This window comes from Girardinichthys multiradiatus, chromosome 14 (genome assembly GCF_021462225.1).
Source record: "Girardinichthys multiradiatus isolate DD_20200921_A chromosome 14, DD_fGirMul_XY1, whole genome shotgun sequence".
Lineage (NCBI taxonomy): Eukaryota > Metazoa > Chordata > Actinopteri > Cyprinodontiformes > Goodeidae > Girardinichthys > Girardinichthys multiradiatus.
Window position 1 is genome coordinate 32,399,275 of NC_061807.1, and position 18,053 is coordinate 32,417,327.

Genomic DNA, 18,053 nt, shown 5'->3' on the forward strand with positions numbered 1-18,053 from the left:
GTGCTTTTCTCACTACCAGAAGTGGCTGCCATTGATAACAGATTAGACTCAAGCAGATTAAAACATGGTCACGGGATAATCCCGGCCTAAATTATACGCAGCACTCCAAATCTGCACAGTCATCAAGTGAAAGTAAACAGTGAGTCGAATAAATCTCCACTGTACCTCATTCAGCAAAATAACACTTTAAAGATATATGAAAAACCATTCATTGGCATTACCTTGAGTATTGATTGTAGGGATGATCAGCGAACTGGTTGGATTTCTTGTCAGCATATTGTGTTTTGTATAATGCACCAATAAGATCTGAGTTTCAGTCACAAAGCCAAAGAATGCATCTTCAAACACCAGATTATGTTAAATCCACATGTGACGTTTTCCAGGGACAGACCTAATACACATAATTATACATAATAATACGAGGCAACTGTAGCGGAGTAGGAAGAGTAATTGTCTTGCAATCAGAAGGTTGTGGGTTTGATTTCACTCTTCGTCCTGCCATATGTCAATGTGCCCCTGGGCAAGGCACTTAACCTCAAGTTGCCTACTGATCTGTGTATGAATGTGTGTGAATGTGGCTCTAGTGTAAAGCACTTGAGTGGTCTTTGTGACTGGAAAAGTGTTATATAAATTCAGTCCATTTATGTGATACAGTTGCAATCTACCAGCTGCAGTGTTTTGGCTGTACTGGCAGTATGGGGAAATGTCGTAAACTACTTCAGGAAGGTAAAAAGCATTTGGTCTAAACAAGGCTGTTGCTCTGTGTTTGCACTTGTGTACCAGTGACCGAGTCAACATGTAGCTGCTCCACTTATGTAGGTCACTGTGCTTCCCAGGCGGGGGTACGTGACCTCCATGTTTAGAGTCCTCTGCTGCCACCAGGCTGAGGAAGCAAAGACTGCAGCTTCTTGCAACATTACTCTGTGAAAGACTATATTATGACTTACATGAGTGCAATGCAGAGTAATCGTCAGGCGGCTGGATTCTTGGCTTTCGGAGTCTGGTTTTCAAAGGGATTCCACCCTAGCTCTGAAGAAATTAGTAATCACGAATTAGGTGATTAAGTAATAGAGATACTTCTTGTTCTGCAAGAAGTCTTTGCACCCAGATTTCATCTGTTTTTGCATACTGGTCACAATTATTTCAGATCATCAAACAAATTTTTATATCAGACAACCTAAGTAAACAAAAAAATGCAGTTTGTAAAACATGGTTTTACTTGTTAAGGAAATAAAGCTATTCAAACCAAAAAAGTGGTTCTCCCTTGTAAATCATGAATTAACTGATTAATCACATTTCTTTTAAAAGCTGAGTTCAATTTTACGAGCCCAAGTCAGGCATGATAACTTACACGATGATCTGTCTCACAACATGAAGTAGGCTGAAAGATCTCAAAAAACAACAGTGGCCCAAGAAATTCAGAAACAGCTTCTTTTTATTTTTTAAGGGCACCGATAAGGGCTTCAAAGTAATTTCTAAGGTTTTGGGACTCCGTCGAACTACAGAGAGCCATTGTTCACATAAAGAAAAAAAACACATAATGAAGGTTTTAGAGTGGCCTAGTGAAAGTCTGGACTTAAATCTGGGAATGTACATGCTATGGTGTGAACTGATCTAAAATGTGACTCAATTTAAACAATTCCACCAGAAAGTATGGGCCAAAACTCCTTCATAGCGACTCATTGGCAGTTATTGCCAATCCTTGATCCAAGTTGCTGCAAAGGTTGGCACAACTATTTTTTAGATCTAGGAGGCAATCACTTTGCCACATACAGGCCAGGTTTATTTAGATAGATAATTTTCCCTTAATAAATGGAATCATCATTTGAAAACTGTTTTGTATTAATTCTGATTATCTCTTTTATTAATATTTGTTTGATGATCTGAAACATTTAAATAACAAAGTGCAACAAGCTAAAGAAATCTGTAAGGGAGGAACTAGTTGCTGAAGAGTTTGCGCCCGAAGCGAATAACATTAATTTCACACGGTTCCTTTTTATGGGAGGACTGATGATGCCCTAATATTTGAGTATCATGCTTTCTGTTGGTTTCTTGTCAGGCATAATTTTTTAGGTGGATTTTCAAATATTGAGGCCATTCCAGAAACGTAACGTTAGCCTGGTGGAACTCCCAGTAGTGTTCAGGTTTCAACCATCAAAATTGTGAGGTTGAAAACCTGAGGTCGCTGGCCTCAATTATTTCACCTATTTCGTCCTTTAAACCAGTACCTGTGATGACAAAACAGACCCTCGTCATGATACTTCCACCACCATGCTTTATAGTGTTCTTAGGGTTGAAAGGCTCACCTCGACTCCTCTAAACACATTTCACATCATTGACCATCTTGACATACATTTTTGTTTTTCCAGCTACAAATTTGAATTGGCAGTCATGTCTTTTTGACTGTGGTGAATAGCTGAGATCAGACCAAAAATAATACTTATCTACTAAACAATTATCTTAAAATATATATAAAAAGATTTGGGTTCTTCTGTAGTAACAAAGTTGCGTTACATATTAGCAATAAGATCCTCCTCCCCTTATAAAAAGAAGAACAGAAATTTCAGTGTAATTGGAACCTGACCAGCCATTGTAGCTTGGAAATTACCTTGACCTTTAACCAGCAGTGAGTCTTCTTAGTACACTAGAGACCTGCGACCTTTAGCTAAAAATGATCAACTTAAAGTACCAGTAATATTATTATTTTAGATCAAGTCTTCTTATCAACTTGGAAACTGCTTTTTTTTTTTTCTTTTAAACATAATCTTCCACAAATAACATCCCATTGAAGAAAATATATCCATTATTTTTGCAAAGGTTTTGTTTTTCTTCATTTTAAAATTGAATATTAGAAAAAAATAAATTGGTGGTTCCCTAAAATGACAAAGTTTTCTATAGTACATATTTATCAGAAATAAGTTTTCTAAAAGGTTGTGTAACATTTGTAGCTCTAAAGTTTTATTTAGTTGGACTGAGGGACAAAAGTGGCTTTAAGGCTTGTAAAGGTTGCAGACCCATTTACCACACCTGCACAGACATCCTGAGGAAATGAATAAAAAGGACATTAATCAGATGTAGCTGTTTTTTTAAAATCACATTTATTTACAAAAACCAGAAGAAAAAAAAAAACATGGTGAAAAAATAGCTCAGACCTAAAACGTACAAGTTAAACAGGAAATGCATATGACACCAGTTACATGACATGTAGCCAGACAACATTGTTGATGCATAATTTTTTAAAAAGGGAACAAAAACCCAGTACTGAACCAAAAGTGGAGAGGTGGTGTTGTGTACATCCTCTGAAACTGAAATTGGAGCCCGTCTCTCCATTTCACATCCTGCTGCGGCCAGCTCAATGTGGTGCCTGGTGTTGGTGTTTCTAGAACTTGAACTCTTTGTATTTCTTGGCACCGCCTCGTGTGTCCTGTGGCTGGGCCTTCCTCTTTTTTTGCTGTTTAGAAACAAAGAGGAGAGAGCGTATACATAGGGCTGTGAATTAAATACCACCATGAGGTTAAAAAAAAGAAGTGCTAATTGGTGTAATAAGATAGTTGAAGAACCTTCTGTTTGGCAGCGTGCTCAGCCACCATGTCGCTGAAGTCCTCCTTCTCCACCTGGGCCTGCTGCTCTCTGACATGCTCCTCATATTTCTGAGTCATGGCCATCGGGTCAAGCTCCAACTCTTCAGGGGCCAGGGCCACCTCTACACCGTGCGACTCCTGCCCTCCACCGGTCTTGCGGGCAACCTGGTAGCAGCAGAGAGTAAGAAAATATGAGAAAAAAACAAACAAAGGAAATAACAAAATATACATTTCCTGACCAAATAACAGGATATTTTAAGTTTGTTCTGAAATCCATCTGGTCTCACCCCTGTTATGTCGTAGATGTGCGTCGAGGCCATCATGGCCGCTCCTACGGGGCCAGTTCGTCTCTCTGGTAGAACGGTGAAAAGCTGTGGCGTCTCATTCCTACAAAACAAAATTTATTAAATGAGGACGGATTTTTACTTATTGCCGTGACTCAAAACTATTTATACCTTTTAAGCACTTCCCCTATCTTATGTTATAATCACAAACATGGAGGCATTTTATTGGGATTTCTCACCTGGCCCTAATTAGGTGACTTCTGAGGAAAACTGGCTGCACTGGATCTTATTTAGGGGCATCAGAGTAAAATGGGTAGAATATAAAAAGCGTACTACACTTTTTAAATTTCTATTTATAAAAATAAATAGAAATTCCATTCATTTAATTACAACAATATGCGTTTCTTTGTGCTGGTCTTAAAAATATGTAAAATACAATGAAGTTTGTGGTTGTAAGATCACTCAACATAGTGAAGGCAGCATCATCCTGTGGGGATGCTTTGCCATGCATAAAAATCCATCAAATTCAAAACCACTCTGTGTTGGTCTATTACATAAGATTTTAATAAAAATATATTAAAAAAGGAGGTTTCTAATAAAAAACTGCACAGAAAGTAGCACCATAAGCATTCACCAAATTCTTCTTATTTAAGGTGAAACCAAAATGGTTTTAAATATTGTAATACTCTTTTTGTTTTTTTTCTTGGTAATTATGACATTAACAACTCCAAAACTATCAAGAAACCACAGGGGATGTAATGGAAAAAGATGCATCAACCGCTGAGTGCTGGGACTTTAATGAGTCACTTCAGTTAATGATGGAAAACAATAATGCGTAAAAAAAAGCCCAACATTTAAATTAAACTGTGGATTGCAGTAAACTCATACACTGTCTGAACTAGTGCTTCAATGAGTAAATGTCAGAGTGTAAATGAATCCAGCAGAGAGAGATCTGTGAGCTACAACTTGTGTTCAATGCAGAAAGAATGTAACGCGGTTTAGTTTAGTATTTAAAGTAAGTCACACAGAATATTCACCAACATTATAGCGTCTCGCACCTTATGCTAATACTGTGCGGCCTTGTTAAAGTACGATAAACCTGAGAGGGCCAGTGTGTTCTTTAGTTTGGGACGCTCCAAGTAGTTAAGGCTGAGCAAGATGACATGGCTTCTGTAAATACATTCATCAAAACAAATATGTCCCATTTCTAATGACAGACTGCTTAATCTTATAATCTCGTCAGAAAAAATGTAAGGTGACTCAAAATTAAAGCAGCAGAGTAGTAGCGACACTCACCCATCCATGGCTTCCTCGATCTTCTTCTTTCTCAGCTCAATCAGCTCTGGAGTCTCCATGCCGGCCGGTACTGATGTGATGCCTCCAGGAGTGATTAACCCACTGAAACACACAAAAGTAGACAACCGGATTAGTTCAGTGTATCCGTTTACAGGCTAGTGTTTCTTTTTAATGCTGGTATTACTCACAAGGGCTGAAAAACACCAGAAACTTATTAACGCAATCAGTCCAACGCAAATATGGTTAAACACTGCACAACAAATCACAGCATGTTCCCTCAGCTCATCAGAAAACTTGTCTAGATAAACACTCTTCAGTGTCTGTTATCTATCTATCTATCTATCTATCTATCTATCTATCTATCTATCTATCTATCTATCTATCTATCTATCTATCTATCTATCTATCTATCTATCTATCTATCTATCTATCTATCTATCTATCTATCTATCTATCTATCTATCTATCTATCTATCTATCTATCTATCTATCTATCTATCTATCTATCTATCTATCTATCTTAGTCCCAACTTGTTTAAATCTACACCCTAAGCACCTGTCTGCTGGTGTGAAGAATCCAGTTTCATCTGGCTTCTCTTCATCACTCTCCTCCTCCTCCTCTTCCTCTGACGATTCCTCATCTGAAGGCTCCAGCTCTCCCCATGGAGTGTGGTCCACCTGTTCCTCCTCTGCTTTAGCCTGGAAACAAAATCCCATCTTCCTGTTAGCCACTCGAAGGAGACAGGAGGTGAAAATGAAAGTCATGACCAACCCGACCACTGCAAATATTATACATGTTCACACGTTGACAAAATTGTTGGCACCCCTCGGTTAATGAAAGAAAAACCCACAATGGTCACAGAAGTAACTTGAATCTGACAAAGGTAATAATGAATAAAAGTTCTATGAAAATGAACAAATGAAAGTCAGATGTTGCTTTTCAAACATGATTCAACAGAATTATTTAAAAAAATAAACTCATGAAACAGGCCTGGACAGAAATGATGGTACCCCTAACAAGGTCTGCTGCATTACTCCCCAGTACCATAGAGAGCATATCTGGCACTCATAATATAGCACATCTATGGAGACAGCACTATTCTGCCTTATTTAATTGTGTAAAAAGTGAACCCTATGGACTGGGAAACATTGCTAAGAGTGATGCGGTTATAATAACCCCTAGTGAAGTCCAGCAGGCTATAGTGTATTTGTGTGAGAATAAGACAACAGGTTCTGATAGCATTACAGCAGAACATCTGAAATATGCTAGTCAAAATGTGGCTGTGCTGCTTGCAATGTGTTTTTCTGGGTTTATGACCCACGGGTAGTTGCCTGATTCCTTATTATCTGTTACCCTTGTGCCGGTAATTAAGGACAAAACTAGTAAGGTTGGTAGCCTTAATAATTATAGACCAATAGCTTTAGCTAGCGTGATATCTAAAGTATTAGAAAAAAATCCTGCTTGGTTGTCTCAATCAGTTTATTAGTACAACAGATAATCAATATGGTTTTAAAGCCAAGTTGGGAACTGATTTCTGTATTTATGGCCTGAAAGAAGCAGCAAGAGCATATCTAAGGAAAAATACATTAGTGTTGATTGGGTTTATTGATCCCTCTAAGGCCTTTGATCGTGTCAACCACTTTAAGTTATTTGACAAATTAAAACAGAGGTATTTTTTTTTAAATATTTCTGTAGAATCATGTTCGAAAAGCAATGTCTGACTTTCATTTGTTCATTTTCATAGAACTTTTATTCATTATTACCTTTGTCAGATTCAAGTTATTTCTGTGACCAGTGTGGGTTTTTCTTTCATTAACCGAGGGGTATCAACTATTTTGTCCACGTGTGTAAGTTTGCTTTGATGCCAGGTGTATACAACAACAGCATTTAATATTATATTTTAATTTACATTAACATTTAATCCTCAGGCATTATTTTTAACACCCCCTATAAGGTCATAAATGACAAAAATATCTAATTTCAGAAAGAAAGGCTATAAACATTTCATCTTCAATTAGTTTTGCATACATTTCTTGAATCAATTTGATTACTTGATGCTAGTTATTTATTTAAAGAGAAAAAATGTCTTAAATATGTAAAAGGATAGGCATAAATATTGCCTTTTATGCATTACTATTTTTTGTATAACATCTTATTTAAAATTTACTACACTCTTGAATCATTAAGAAAAATTATTTTCACTTTCATTTGTTTTACTTTCATCTTTCAACTTTAATTTCAGTCAAAACATCAAATGTTGAATAATTATCAGGATTTTAATGCTTTCAACACCAATTTTGATTAATGATAACAATGTATTTTAATTAATAAAATAAGAGCTATTTTCCTTATAACCAATCATGGCTGGCTTTATTTTTGATCCTTTTTTGAAAATAAGCCTTGGATATATTAACGATTAGCAGACTTACTGACTTAGTGCTTTTAGCATCCGACTTAAAATTCACCACAATCGGATTCATTCCATCCATATGTTTGATTTTTAAAGCGCTTTAAAGCATGCAAAAAAGGAGACCAAAGCGCACGACCATAAAACAACAAAAAACACTTCAAAAATTACAGAAAACAAAATGATTTTGTTAAAAAAGGAATGTGCTACGGAACATTAAAAGCCTTTCTAAACAAATACGTCTTGAGTTTGGTGATGGCACAAAGATCCACAGGAAGCTGGTTCCAGAGCGCGGGCGCCACCACAGAAAGGTCCGGGTCAACCCAGCGATTAAACTTAGTCCATGGGACGTCTAATAAATACTGACTGGATGACCTCAAGGACACAAAGTTCTGCTAGATAGGGAGGTGCGAACGCCAAAAGTTGGAAATTGATTCTAAAATGGACAGTAAGCCAGAGTAAAGAAAATAAATGCTACAAAATAAAAATAAATCTAGCTTTAGTCTGTTACAAAATCAAATTTGAATTCCAAATATTGTCAAAAGAGAGACTTGGTCTTAAATGACCACAATGACACCAGAGGGAAGAGAAACATTTTATATGTTATATTGGCTAATTTTTCTTTGTTTTAATGTACTTTCTTTTATTAACGTTTCCCCTTCATTTGAGATAGTTTTCCTTTAACTGGGTTATAAAAACAAAGGAAAGCAGATGAGAGTGTGTTTTTGAGTTGGCTCTGGGTTGCATAGCTCTGACCTGGAAATCCGTGGCGTTGGTCCCAAACACGTCGCCGTACAATGGTTTGCCCATCTCATCTACTGGCGGCTTCCCCCAGCCGCCGGCGTGATACCCAAATGTACAGTTCTGATGAACAGAGACGCACCAGGAGACAAGAAAGAGTATGTATTAACAACCATGATAATTAGGTGTTTGGGAAAATGATTTCCTTCCCAATTTCCAAAAAACTGAGTTTGAGTCTGCTGATGATTTTACCTCTGGGATCGGGGAGTTGAGTCCAGGGATCTTGAGGTTAGGGTAGGAGGGAGGGGGGCCGTACCTCTGCATGGCTATCAACCAGGGGGGTGGTACCTTGTGAGCGTTCTAGCGATGAAAGGGTGAAGATGAAAAATCATCACTAACTAAACAGTTGCTTGCTCAGTCAATAGTAAAATAAGCTCGCTGAGCTAAAAATACGACGTGATAATCATTTCCACTCGTTGGGCAGTGCTGTCTATAGAATTAGCTACATGAGTAAATATTTACTGTGTTTTATTAACAGTTATTATGTCTTGATGCTCCTTGTTAGTGTGTTGGTGTGAACACACGGTGCCACATCACAGCAAACGACATGTATCCTTACTGCCTGCACATTAATTAGAGCAATAAACAGAATGACATAAACACAGATCACACTCCAGTTTGTCACATCTAATCAGTGTTGATCCACTAATCTCACACACCTTGCAAACGTGTTGATATCCATTGTACCTTCACACATTTTGTGACGTTACTGCAACCACCTTGAATGTATTTTATGGGGATTTGATGTGGGGAACCAACACGAAGTAGCCCAGCGCTATGACGCAGAAAGAAAAGCTATGTGGTTTTCAAAACTATTAGTTGCGCACGCCACAAAGAGCCAAATATTGTTTGCTATAGTCTACATGTAAAACACTGTGTGTGTGTGGTGGAAAACTACAACTGCACGTTCACCTGAACACAACATGCCTGCTGTGAGAAATGGTCATCAAGGTGGGGGATGAGATTTCTAAGCAGGGACAGGAAAGCTGGTCAGTTGATGTGAAGATGGTTGAACTTTGAACTACACCCACCCTGGTAGATGTAGATTTTGAATCTAAAAGAGAATCAGTGGGTGGAGCTAAGGATGAGGGTGAGGGCTGGGAGGTCTTCCAACCCTAAATCCCCATAAAAACACATTGAAGCTTCTGGTTGTAATGTGTCGAAATGTGAAAGAAGTATAAATTCTTTAGTAAGGTGTATCCATATCTACCCCTTTTTAGGTTGCAGCTATGGGGGTGATTTTCATGCGAAATCTCTAGTTTTACATTTAAAACTATGCTGACTTCTTGTTTTTGGTCGGAATGTGGCAGAGCTTACTGGTCCAACTGGCATCCCCAGAGCGATGCGCAACTCATCTGACAGATCTCCTGGCTTCTTCTCTTTCAGGCGGGTTTCAAACTCTTTACCCTGAAGAAGCAAAAATGAAAAACACAATGTAGATAAATACTGGAATAGTGTCACATTTAAAACTAATTCAACCACTTAAATTTATGAAAATCGCTGCCCCGGATGATTTTACCCACACTAGTGACGAGCAGATGTAAGAGAACTCACTTAAGAGTATTTCATGTAAGAGAACGCTGTGTAACCTGGCACCATTTTGATAAAAATAGGTTTTCTAGCCTAATGTTTCAATTCTGAACAGCCGAATTTCCATTCAAGTGGAATTTTTTTTATTTTAAATGGTATCCAATATAGTCCATAGAAAGACAATACAATTAGCAGCCAAATTCTAGTAAGTCAGAGATTTACCCAAAGAAAAGGAACAAACTCGAATTATCCACTTCTAATCCCTTTAGTTTAGCCCAGAAGAAAGAAAACTGTGTTGTACCTCGTAGTAAAGGTCTCCATGGATGGTGAGTTTAGGTTTAATTTGCCATTTGAAGAAAGCATCGTGGAGCTTCTGGTAGTCGATGTCAATCTTCCCCATCTTGGGTCGAACCTTCTCCCTCATTTTGGTTTTCATGCTTTTGGCATCCTCCTGAGAAGACAGTCATGTAACAACACCATCAACAGTGTAGGGCCTTCTCAGCCAATTCCTTTCTTAAAGAGAACTGAAGGGACACCAACCTTCTCCTGCAGAGCCTCCCTCATCTCCTGGATTCCTGTCCTCTTAATGAACTCTGGCAACTCAAACGGAGGCTTCTCTATACCTCTCTTTCCCTGCAGGTACTTTCTTTTGAAGCACCAGTGGCGCGGCACTGGTACCGTGTTCCTGGTGGCCTTTAAGTGGACCAACAGCTTAGGCTCCTGGGCCGTCACATCGTGCATCTCCACCACATCTGGACGAGCTACCAACTGAAAACCACCAGGAAACCAAGAGAGATAAACATATGTGACTGTGAGAGCACATCAGTTTACTGGGCAACAACATAAATCCTTTTTTTTATTATTTAAAATATTTACAGTAGCTTGCAAAAGTATTCATTCCTCTTTTTTACATTTAGTCATGTTACAGTCCAGGACATCAATGGATTGAAGTTTGAGAATACTTTGTAGAATCATCTTTTGGGTAAAGTCTCTACTAGCTCTGCACATCTAGAGACATTATCTCTACTCTTCATTGCAGATCAGGCTCATTCAGATTGAACAGAGCATCTGTGAACACCCAGTTTTTCATGTCTTGCTACAGATTTTCAATTGGAGTTTTACTAGAGTCTGGACTTTGACTGGACCAATCTAACTCAATCAATATGTTTTGATGTAAACATACAGCTCTGACTGTATCCTCAGGGTTGTCCTCCTTCAAGACGGATCTCTCAGTCTTCAACGGCCTGTAACCCGTTTTCTTTATTTAGTTGATCCAAAGCATCCCGCAGCATAATGGTACCTCTACCATGGTCCACAGTAGGGATGATGTGTTCAAGGGGATGGCCAGTGTTGTTCAGTTGTCCATCAGTCTGTTGCAAGCATGCCAAGAAGTTTAATTTGGGTCTCTTCTGACCACAATACTCGTTGCCACTTGGTTGCCATGTCCTCGACATAGCCAACAGGACCTCTCTTGGCTTTTTACCCAACAACAGGTTTCTTTTTGACACCCAATTAAAGGTAACCACATCGAGAGATTCTCCCACCTGAGCTGTGGATCGCTGCAGCTTCTCCATGGTTCACATGGGCCTTAGCTGACCTCAAACTACTCTCAAACTCAAACTGCTCTACTTGTCTGGCTTATTGGTTCAGTTGGACCACCATTACTTGGTAGGTCTGCAGCTGAGTCATACTGTTTCCATTTTCAGATGATGCATTGAACAGAGCTGAAATGTTCAATGTTTTGAGATATTGTTTTTAAACCTAATCCTGCTTTAAACTTCTCCACAACTGTATCCCTGATCTATCTGCTGTTTTCCTTGGTCTTCCTGATTCTGTTTGTTCACTAATGTTCTCTAACAAACCTCTGGGCCTCCACAGAACAGCTGGGTTTATGCTGAGAAAAAAAATACGTAAAGGTTGGCTCTGTTAATTGATTAGGGGACTATTACAGGCAGTTGGTTGGAGTGGGTTTTATTTAAGACTGAAGGGGAGTTTAAACAAATGCAGCGACACATTTTAGAAACCGTGTGTAATGTTCCTATTCATTTCATTATTCGATACGCTGTTGGTCTAGCAGATAAATTCCCTATAGCATATATAGAGGTTTGAGGTTGTAGTGAGAAAAATCATGAAAAAGTTTAAGGGGTGTGAATACTTTTGCAAGCTGCAGTAGTTATGAGTTCATTTTATTTCTTTTCGAACACTTAAATCACCTGTTTGAGTTCAGCCACAGTCAGCCTGTTCATCCTCCTCAGCTTCTTCTTGGACAGCTTTGGTACATCTGGCTTGCCTTCCTGCAGGTGATAAAACAGTGCAGGTGTTAAACTCGTCCTCCCACACACACACACACACACACAAAATTAATCACTTTTCTGACATGATTCGTACCTCATCGCTGTCGTCGCTGTCCTTTCTCTCCAACTCAAAGCCTTTTTTGCGCAACATCCCCACAACCTCCAGCTTTTCAGCCTTCTCAGGCTCCTTTTCTTTATCTTTCTTCACATCATCAGTCAACTATGCATGAGAAAAATGGGACAATTTCATTATAGAAGTTAAACATTAAAAGGCACGTTTAACTTTTAGTCTAGATGAAGAATGTGCTGTAGTCACCTTAAAAGCTTCGAAGATCCTCTTAAAGAAGATGAAGTTGGGGTCATAAATCTCTGGCTCCTCAGTGACGTACTCGATCTCCACCTCTGGATCTTTTCCTTTGTCCTTCTCTTTCTCCTTCTCGCTGCCCTCCTTCTTCTTCTGCTGCTGCTGCTGTTGTTGTTGTTCAGCTTGCTCCTTCTTTTCCAGTGCTCGCTTCTTCTTGCTCTTCTTTTTGCGGTTCCTGCGCTTGCGGTTTTTCTGGTGAAAAAAAAAACAACAACAAAAAACAAACTGGTCTGTAAATAAGAAAAAAAAATGCTGTTCACAAGAGTTGATGATGAAGGTAGAAGGACTTACATCTTTTTTAGACATCTGGCCATCGTCTTCTGTCTCAGACATCACTTGTCCGGAGGAATTGGTTGTATCCATCTCTCCTCCCTCATAGTCATCTTCATCTGAAGGAATAGTGTTGAAAATTGAGAATTAAGTTAAAATCTTTTCTACAATTCTCTATTAAAATATTTTAAATCAGAATAAGAAAAAGTCACATCCGTGCTCTGCTAACATAACGCCAAATGTTTAACTCTGTCATGAGTGCCATGTCTCCCAAATAGAGCCTGCTTTAGTTCATTTTGTTTCATTTAGTTCAGCATGTAGAGCTTTAAAGACCTTCCTAAAAGTCTCCAGACCTCATGTTTTAAGCGTGTAATTTACTTGTTTTAGTCAATTTATGTTTGTCTTGAAATGTTTTGCAGAACAAACAGCCATCCTGACCACGCAGCTACCCTCAGACACAAGCTCTGTTCACACATGATCTATCTTGAGCAATCCCAACGAGGGCTGCCGCCATCCAATACAATAATAATAATAATAATAATAATAGAGTATCTACTGAATAATTGCTTGATTAATCAAGTAAATTGGACAAACTAGCGCCGCCTTCCTCTGTACAAGGAAGAATTTGTTGGGGGTAGAATGAAAAAATGTTTAAATCCAAATCTGCCATGGGTATGAATAATTTCGAACTTAACTACAAACGTGGTCTGATCGCTAGGAACAGACTTCAATACAAGACCTGATGTGTCGAATCCGGGCTAACCAGGACTGTACTTTCAATCTGTGTTCTGCATCAGGGCTGCAGGACATTAGGAAATCTTGCGGTGACGAATCAGTTGAATATAAATGAATATTTTCTTCTTTCTTCTCTTTCTCATCTAAGCTTCCTACACGCTGTGACCTTTAGCATTCAGAGCAATGACATTGGTTCCCAGTGTGAGCGACTGCTGCCTTGAGACTCCGTCAAACTGGAGAAATATTACATAAACATGAAAAATCGCGATGATGATATATTGTGCAGCGTTCATCTTCATGTGTCCCACAGCGTTCAGCGACATGCTGGAAGGCATCAACTTAGAATAGATGTGCTAAGGTTGCTGCAACGCGAGGTTAGGGGAGGTGAATGAAAACACAAGTCATTTTTTCCCCTAAACTGATTCTCCTTTTACATTGCTCCATCTTTTGAGTAGTGCCTTTATATAGAGAAGTCGAACAGGATCATGGAATGAGTGCTACATAGTTATACAATGCCAATGGAAAAGCAGCTGCACAGTCTGCAAGTGCAAACAGAGTAGAGCCACTCACTGATCCTCCAGAATCCCGACTAATCCGAGACGTGCACTACTCAGCATAATCTGATGAAGGTAACATGTTGGATTGGATGGACTGATATGATGCGAGCAACAAAGGATCTCCATTAAGTGTAGTTTGTGTAATTATCACAGACCTACTAACTGAGAGGGAGCTTCTTCGTTTCATCTCAATAAGTAATCATTTTGAATCTGATGCATCCTACTTGCTGGCATCCCTGTTCACATTTTCAGGAGAAAGGATCATGTTTTCTTCATGTTTTCTTATTTTACTTGACCCAACTATAAAGGAGTTACATCACAGAGAAAAAAGAAGATCTAACATGTAGAGACCAAGCCAATTATTTAGAAGCAATCAAGCAATAAATACCAGATAACTCTTTAATCAGTGTTTCTCTTTCAGTAGCCATATTTAAAGCAGTTAGCTGTGCTGACCTGCTGGATCAGTGAGCTGCTCCTGTCTGATCTCCTTCAGCTGGAGGATCTTCTCTAGGACCTGAGGGATTTTAGGTCCTCCGACACTTATTTCCTCATTCTGCCAGACCTGGAACGATTCAGATTAAAAGACTTTAATCAAGAAAAAGATGAATCACAGCCTCTACTTTCAACCAACTGGCTGACAGGAGAAGCTTTTAGTTTTGTTACAGAATTTCCAAGGTGGGAAAAAAAAGCCATTTATAGCAGATCTATAAAAATGTCTATAAAACTTATTTAATTAGTTTGATGTAAAAAAGAACACATACAGGGGGAAATTATTTATTTACCTCCTTGCTATCCTCTCCTGGAGGAGGTGGCACCCTCTGTTTCTGGGGGGGCAGCATGGTGACACCAGGAGGAAGTGGACCTTGAGAATCCAAGGCAGAAACTCAACAGAAATTGATCACATCCAAGCATTTAAATCTGAACTGTGTGACAAAAACTATGCAAACCTTTTACATTTTGCTATATTACAACCAAAAACTAAAATACTTTACTGGCATTTTGTGTCATAGACCTCTGTGGAAGAAAACCCGTGTTTATATGATTACTTGATTAATCGAGGAATTAGTTGACAGGATACCCGATGGATGCAGCTCTAGTTGGGATAGTTTAAAGTAGTGCGTAATTAAAAGAGAAAAAAAAATAATAATAATAACGAAATGGTTTAATAAATAAAACTCTGAAAAGTGTGGAGTTAATCTGTTTTCAACTCCACCTGAGTGAAAAATTTGCAGAGCAACCTTTCACTGCAATCACATTTGCTGTATGCCTTATCGGCTTATAGAGGCAAACAATTTTTGGCTATTCTTCTTTAGAAGATAACTGGACCTCAGTAAAACTGGATGGAGGGCAACTGTCAACACACAACTTATACAGTTCCTTCTTCAGTCATTCAGTTCTGCAGGCCTGCTAACGAGCCATTTGATTAACTCAAGTGTGTTGGGGCAGGGATGCACCTAAAAGTTGCAGGATAGTTGCTCTTGAGGACTCGAGTTAGAGACTCCTGATCTGTGTTAAACTCCATCGATCTCATGTCTGACCAGGTTCCCTGTCCCTGTTGCCACCACCATGTTTCACAGAGAAATGGTTTGTTCAGGGTGGTGTTTTTCTAAACTAACTGACCTTGGATTGTATTGGATTTTACTTGGGGGTAAATGGGACTCAATACAAATGCAACATTTTAGATTTTTATTTCTTTTTTTATTTTTATTTTAATCTCAGTCATCTACATAAAAGTTTGTGATTATAATATAACAAAATGTGTGTATAAACACTTTTGCAAGGCAAATGATGGATTATGAAGACCTCAACAAAGACGATTATTGTCTCCTCGTGTGAATATGAACTATCTTACAGTGAAGTTACTTTTTTTTTTTTATTCAGTTTATCGTTATTTAAATAAAGGATTAAACAAACCTCTGATGTCCCCGGCAGAGGCCATGGACCTCGTCTGCATCTTGGCCATCTCCTGGTGCCGCTCCTGTTCCAGCATTACTGCAGCCTGATGCAGGGCGAGAGAAATATGTAAGTGTGAAAGAATAAAAAGAAACACAGCAAATTAAGAGGTGCATGTGACTGTAAAACTCTTTAAATAGCTACATTATGTTATCCTGGTGTTCCAAAAGGGTTCTGTTCACCCCCCAAGCCAATCCATAAATAATAATATAGAGCTGTTTTGGTATTATTTACACATTTCACTACCAGAGATCTTGTTATTGCTTTTCTAAGTGGTACCATCTTATAACCTGAGCTGTTTTATGGGCTACAAATGGTCAGTAAAGGTACCTGCTGCTTGGCCCGTTCCTCCTGCTGTAAAACCATGGCTGCTCTCTGCTGAGCGATCTTCAGCTGATCGTCCTGGGACAGACCTGGAGGGGGTAGAGGAGCGTGTTCCATTCCCATGGGAATACCGGGTGGAGGGGGAGCTCCTGGGGGCATCATGGGCAGGGGCTGGAGCATGTTCATGCCAGGAGGCATTGGCGGCATGGGCATAGGGGGCATAGGTGGAATCACCGGCATCTGATGTGCAGAAAGTAACAGAATATAAGAAAAAAAAAAATACGTATGAAGACTTTGTGTATTATGTTGAGGATGTGACACAGTTGATTTTTTTTATTTATTTGACTTTTGTGAAGTAGCAAAGGAATCTCCTAGTGGCCTCGGTGATGTTCAGATGAGAACATAACATAAGCTGTTGTTTATCGTCTATTTATCAGTCATTTTTAACAGGTAATCACTCTGAAAGCAACGTAAATCAAAATCAGACCAAACTGGTTAACTCTCCCTTAACGTTCAGCTATTTTTACAGTGAACAGATGGTTTATTACTATTACTAATCTGTACACATAAGATATAAAACGTTTCTGGAACATTTGAAACACGTTTAAACATGTTTACACGTTTCCAACAGACCATAATCAAATAAATGGATCACCACATCCACTTATAACCTTGTTGTACAAAGAAAATGTTTATTAACGCTTACTTTATCCAGGCCACTGTGACCTCTGAGAAACTCACCTGAGGGCCCATTTTGTCATCAGTTGGTTTGTTGAGGATGATTCCAGTCTGCAAATTCAACACAAATAAGCAGTTTATTTCAGGTACCAAATGACTGAATGAAGAGATGATCGCTGGCAGCGGATTGGAAATTTGGGAATGAATTTTTATGACAAAGTGAACTGTCAGAATTTAAATGTATGTGTTGTATCTTTCCGGCAGTCTCTGAGACAACCCAGAAAGTATCAGAGGCCGTTGTTTTTGTTGTTTAAAGGCTGACGGGGTGCTCACCTGGATCATGTAGCTCTTGAGTCTGTCAATGAGCTCCTCCCGAGGACCTGGATGACAGAAAATATTGTGTCAGACAATATAAAAATGAAGCCAGAAGTGTAAGACAGTCTTTTCTACATTAACGTCGATGTAACTAAAACGTAAGCAATAATTACAACAGTGCGTAACTAGTTCAGTCAAGAACTACTGCCGAAAGATAGCAAAGGCGCTAAAATTGAAGCGGGTGCACCAACAACGACCAACCTAAATTACAATAGGTTAACTGGTGCTTTAGCCATCTCATATTGGTTAGGAAGTAGCAATATATACCAACTGCTGCGTATAAAGCGTTTAAGTGAATGTAAACACTCTGCAGGCCTGGTGGTAGCCCACTTCAACGGAAGCGCTACGTTTTAATGCTGCCTGCTGTGGTTAGCAACTGGCTAGCTAGAAATTCGCTAAACTCGAGGCTGATAAAGTTCTCTCTCCGCATCTTTCTTACCCATGTTTGGTGCTCCGAGCTCGGCCAGCCTGGCATGAAGGTCCGGGTTGCTCCATGTATTCAAAGCCGCGATTGCATTCCCCAATTCGGACGGGAGAGCCTCGGCGACCGGTGTTCCGTCGGATGCCATGTTGAGCTTCTCTCTCTAAGGAACAACGACTGCT

General features: G+C 39.1%; 1 protein-coding gene across 1 annotated transcript; it reads right to left on the reverse strand.

Annotated features, from left to right (window-relative positions):
* Positions 1-3,079: 3,079 nt before the first annotated feature.
* On the reverse strand, positions 3,080-18,053 carry sf3b2 (splicing factor 3b, subunit 2). The gene is made up of 21 exons (XM_047386914.1): positions 17,890-18,053; positions 17,409-17,455; positions 17,139-17,186; positions 16,404-16,637; positions 16,035-16,119; positions 14,903-14,982; positions 14,574-14,682; positions 12,850-12,947; positions 12,511-12,750; positions 12,289-12,414; positions 12,114-12,194; positions 10,441-10,668; positions 10,202-10,351; positions 9,688-9,777; positions 8,563-8,670; positions 8,326-8,433; positions 5,718-5,860; positions 5,162-5,263; positions 3,869-3,968; positions 3,561-3,746; positions 3,080-3,451 (listed from the first exon to the last, which is right to left on the reverse strand). The coding sequence occupies exons 1-21, from the start codon at positions 18,017-18,019 to the stop codon at positions 3,380-3,382; spliced, it is 2,565 nt and encodes an 854-aa protein (XP_047242870.1). The 5' UTR covers positions 18,020-18,053; the 3' UTR covers positions 3,080-3,379.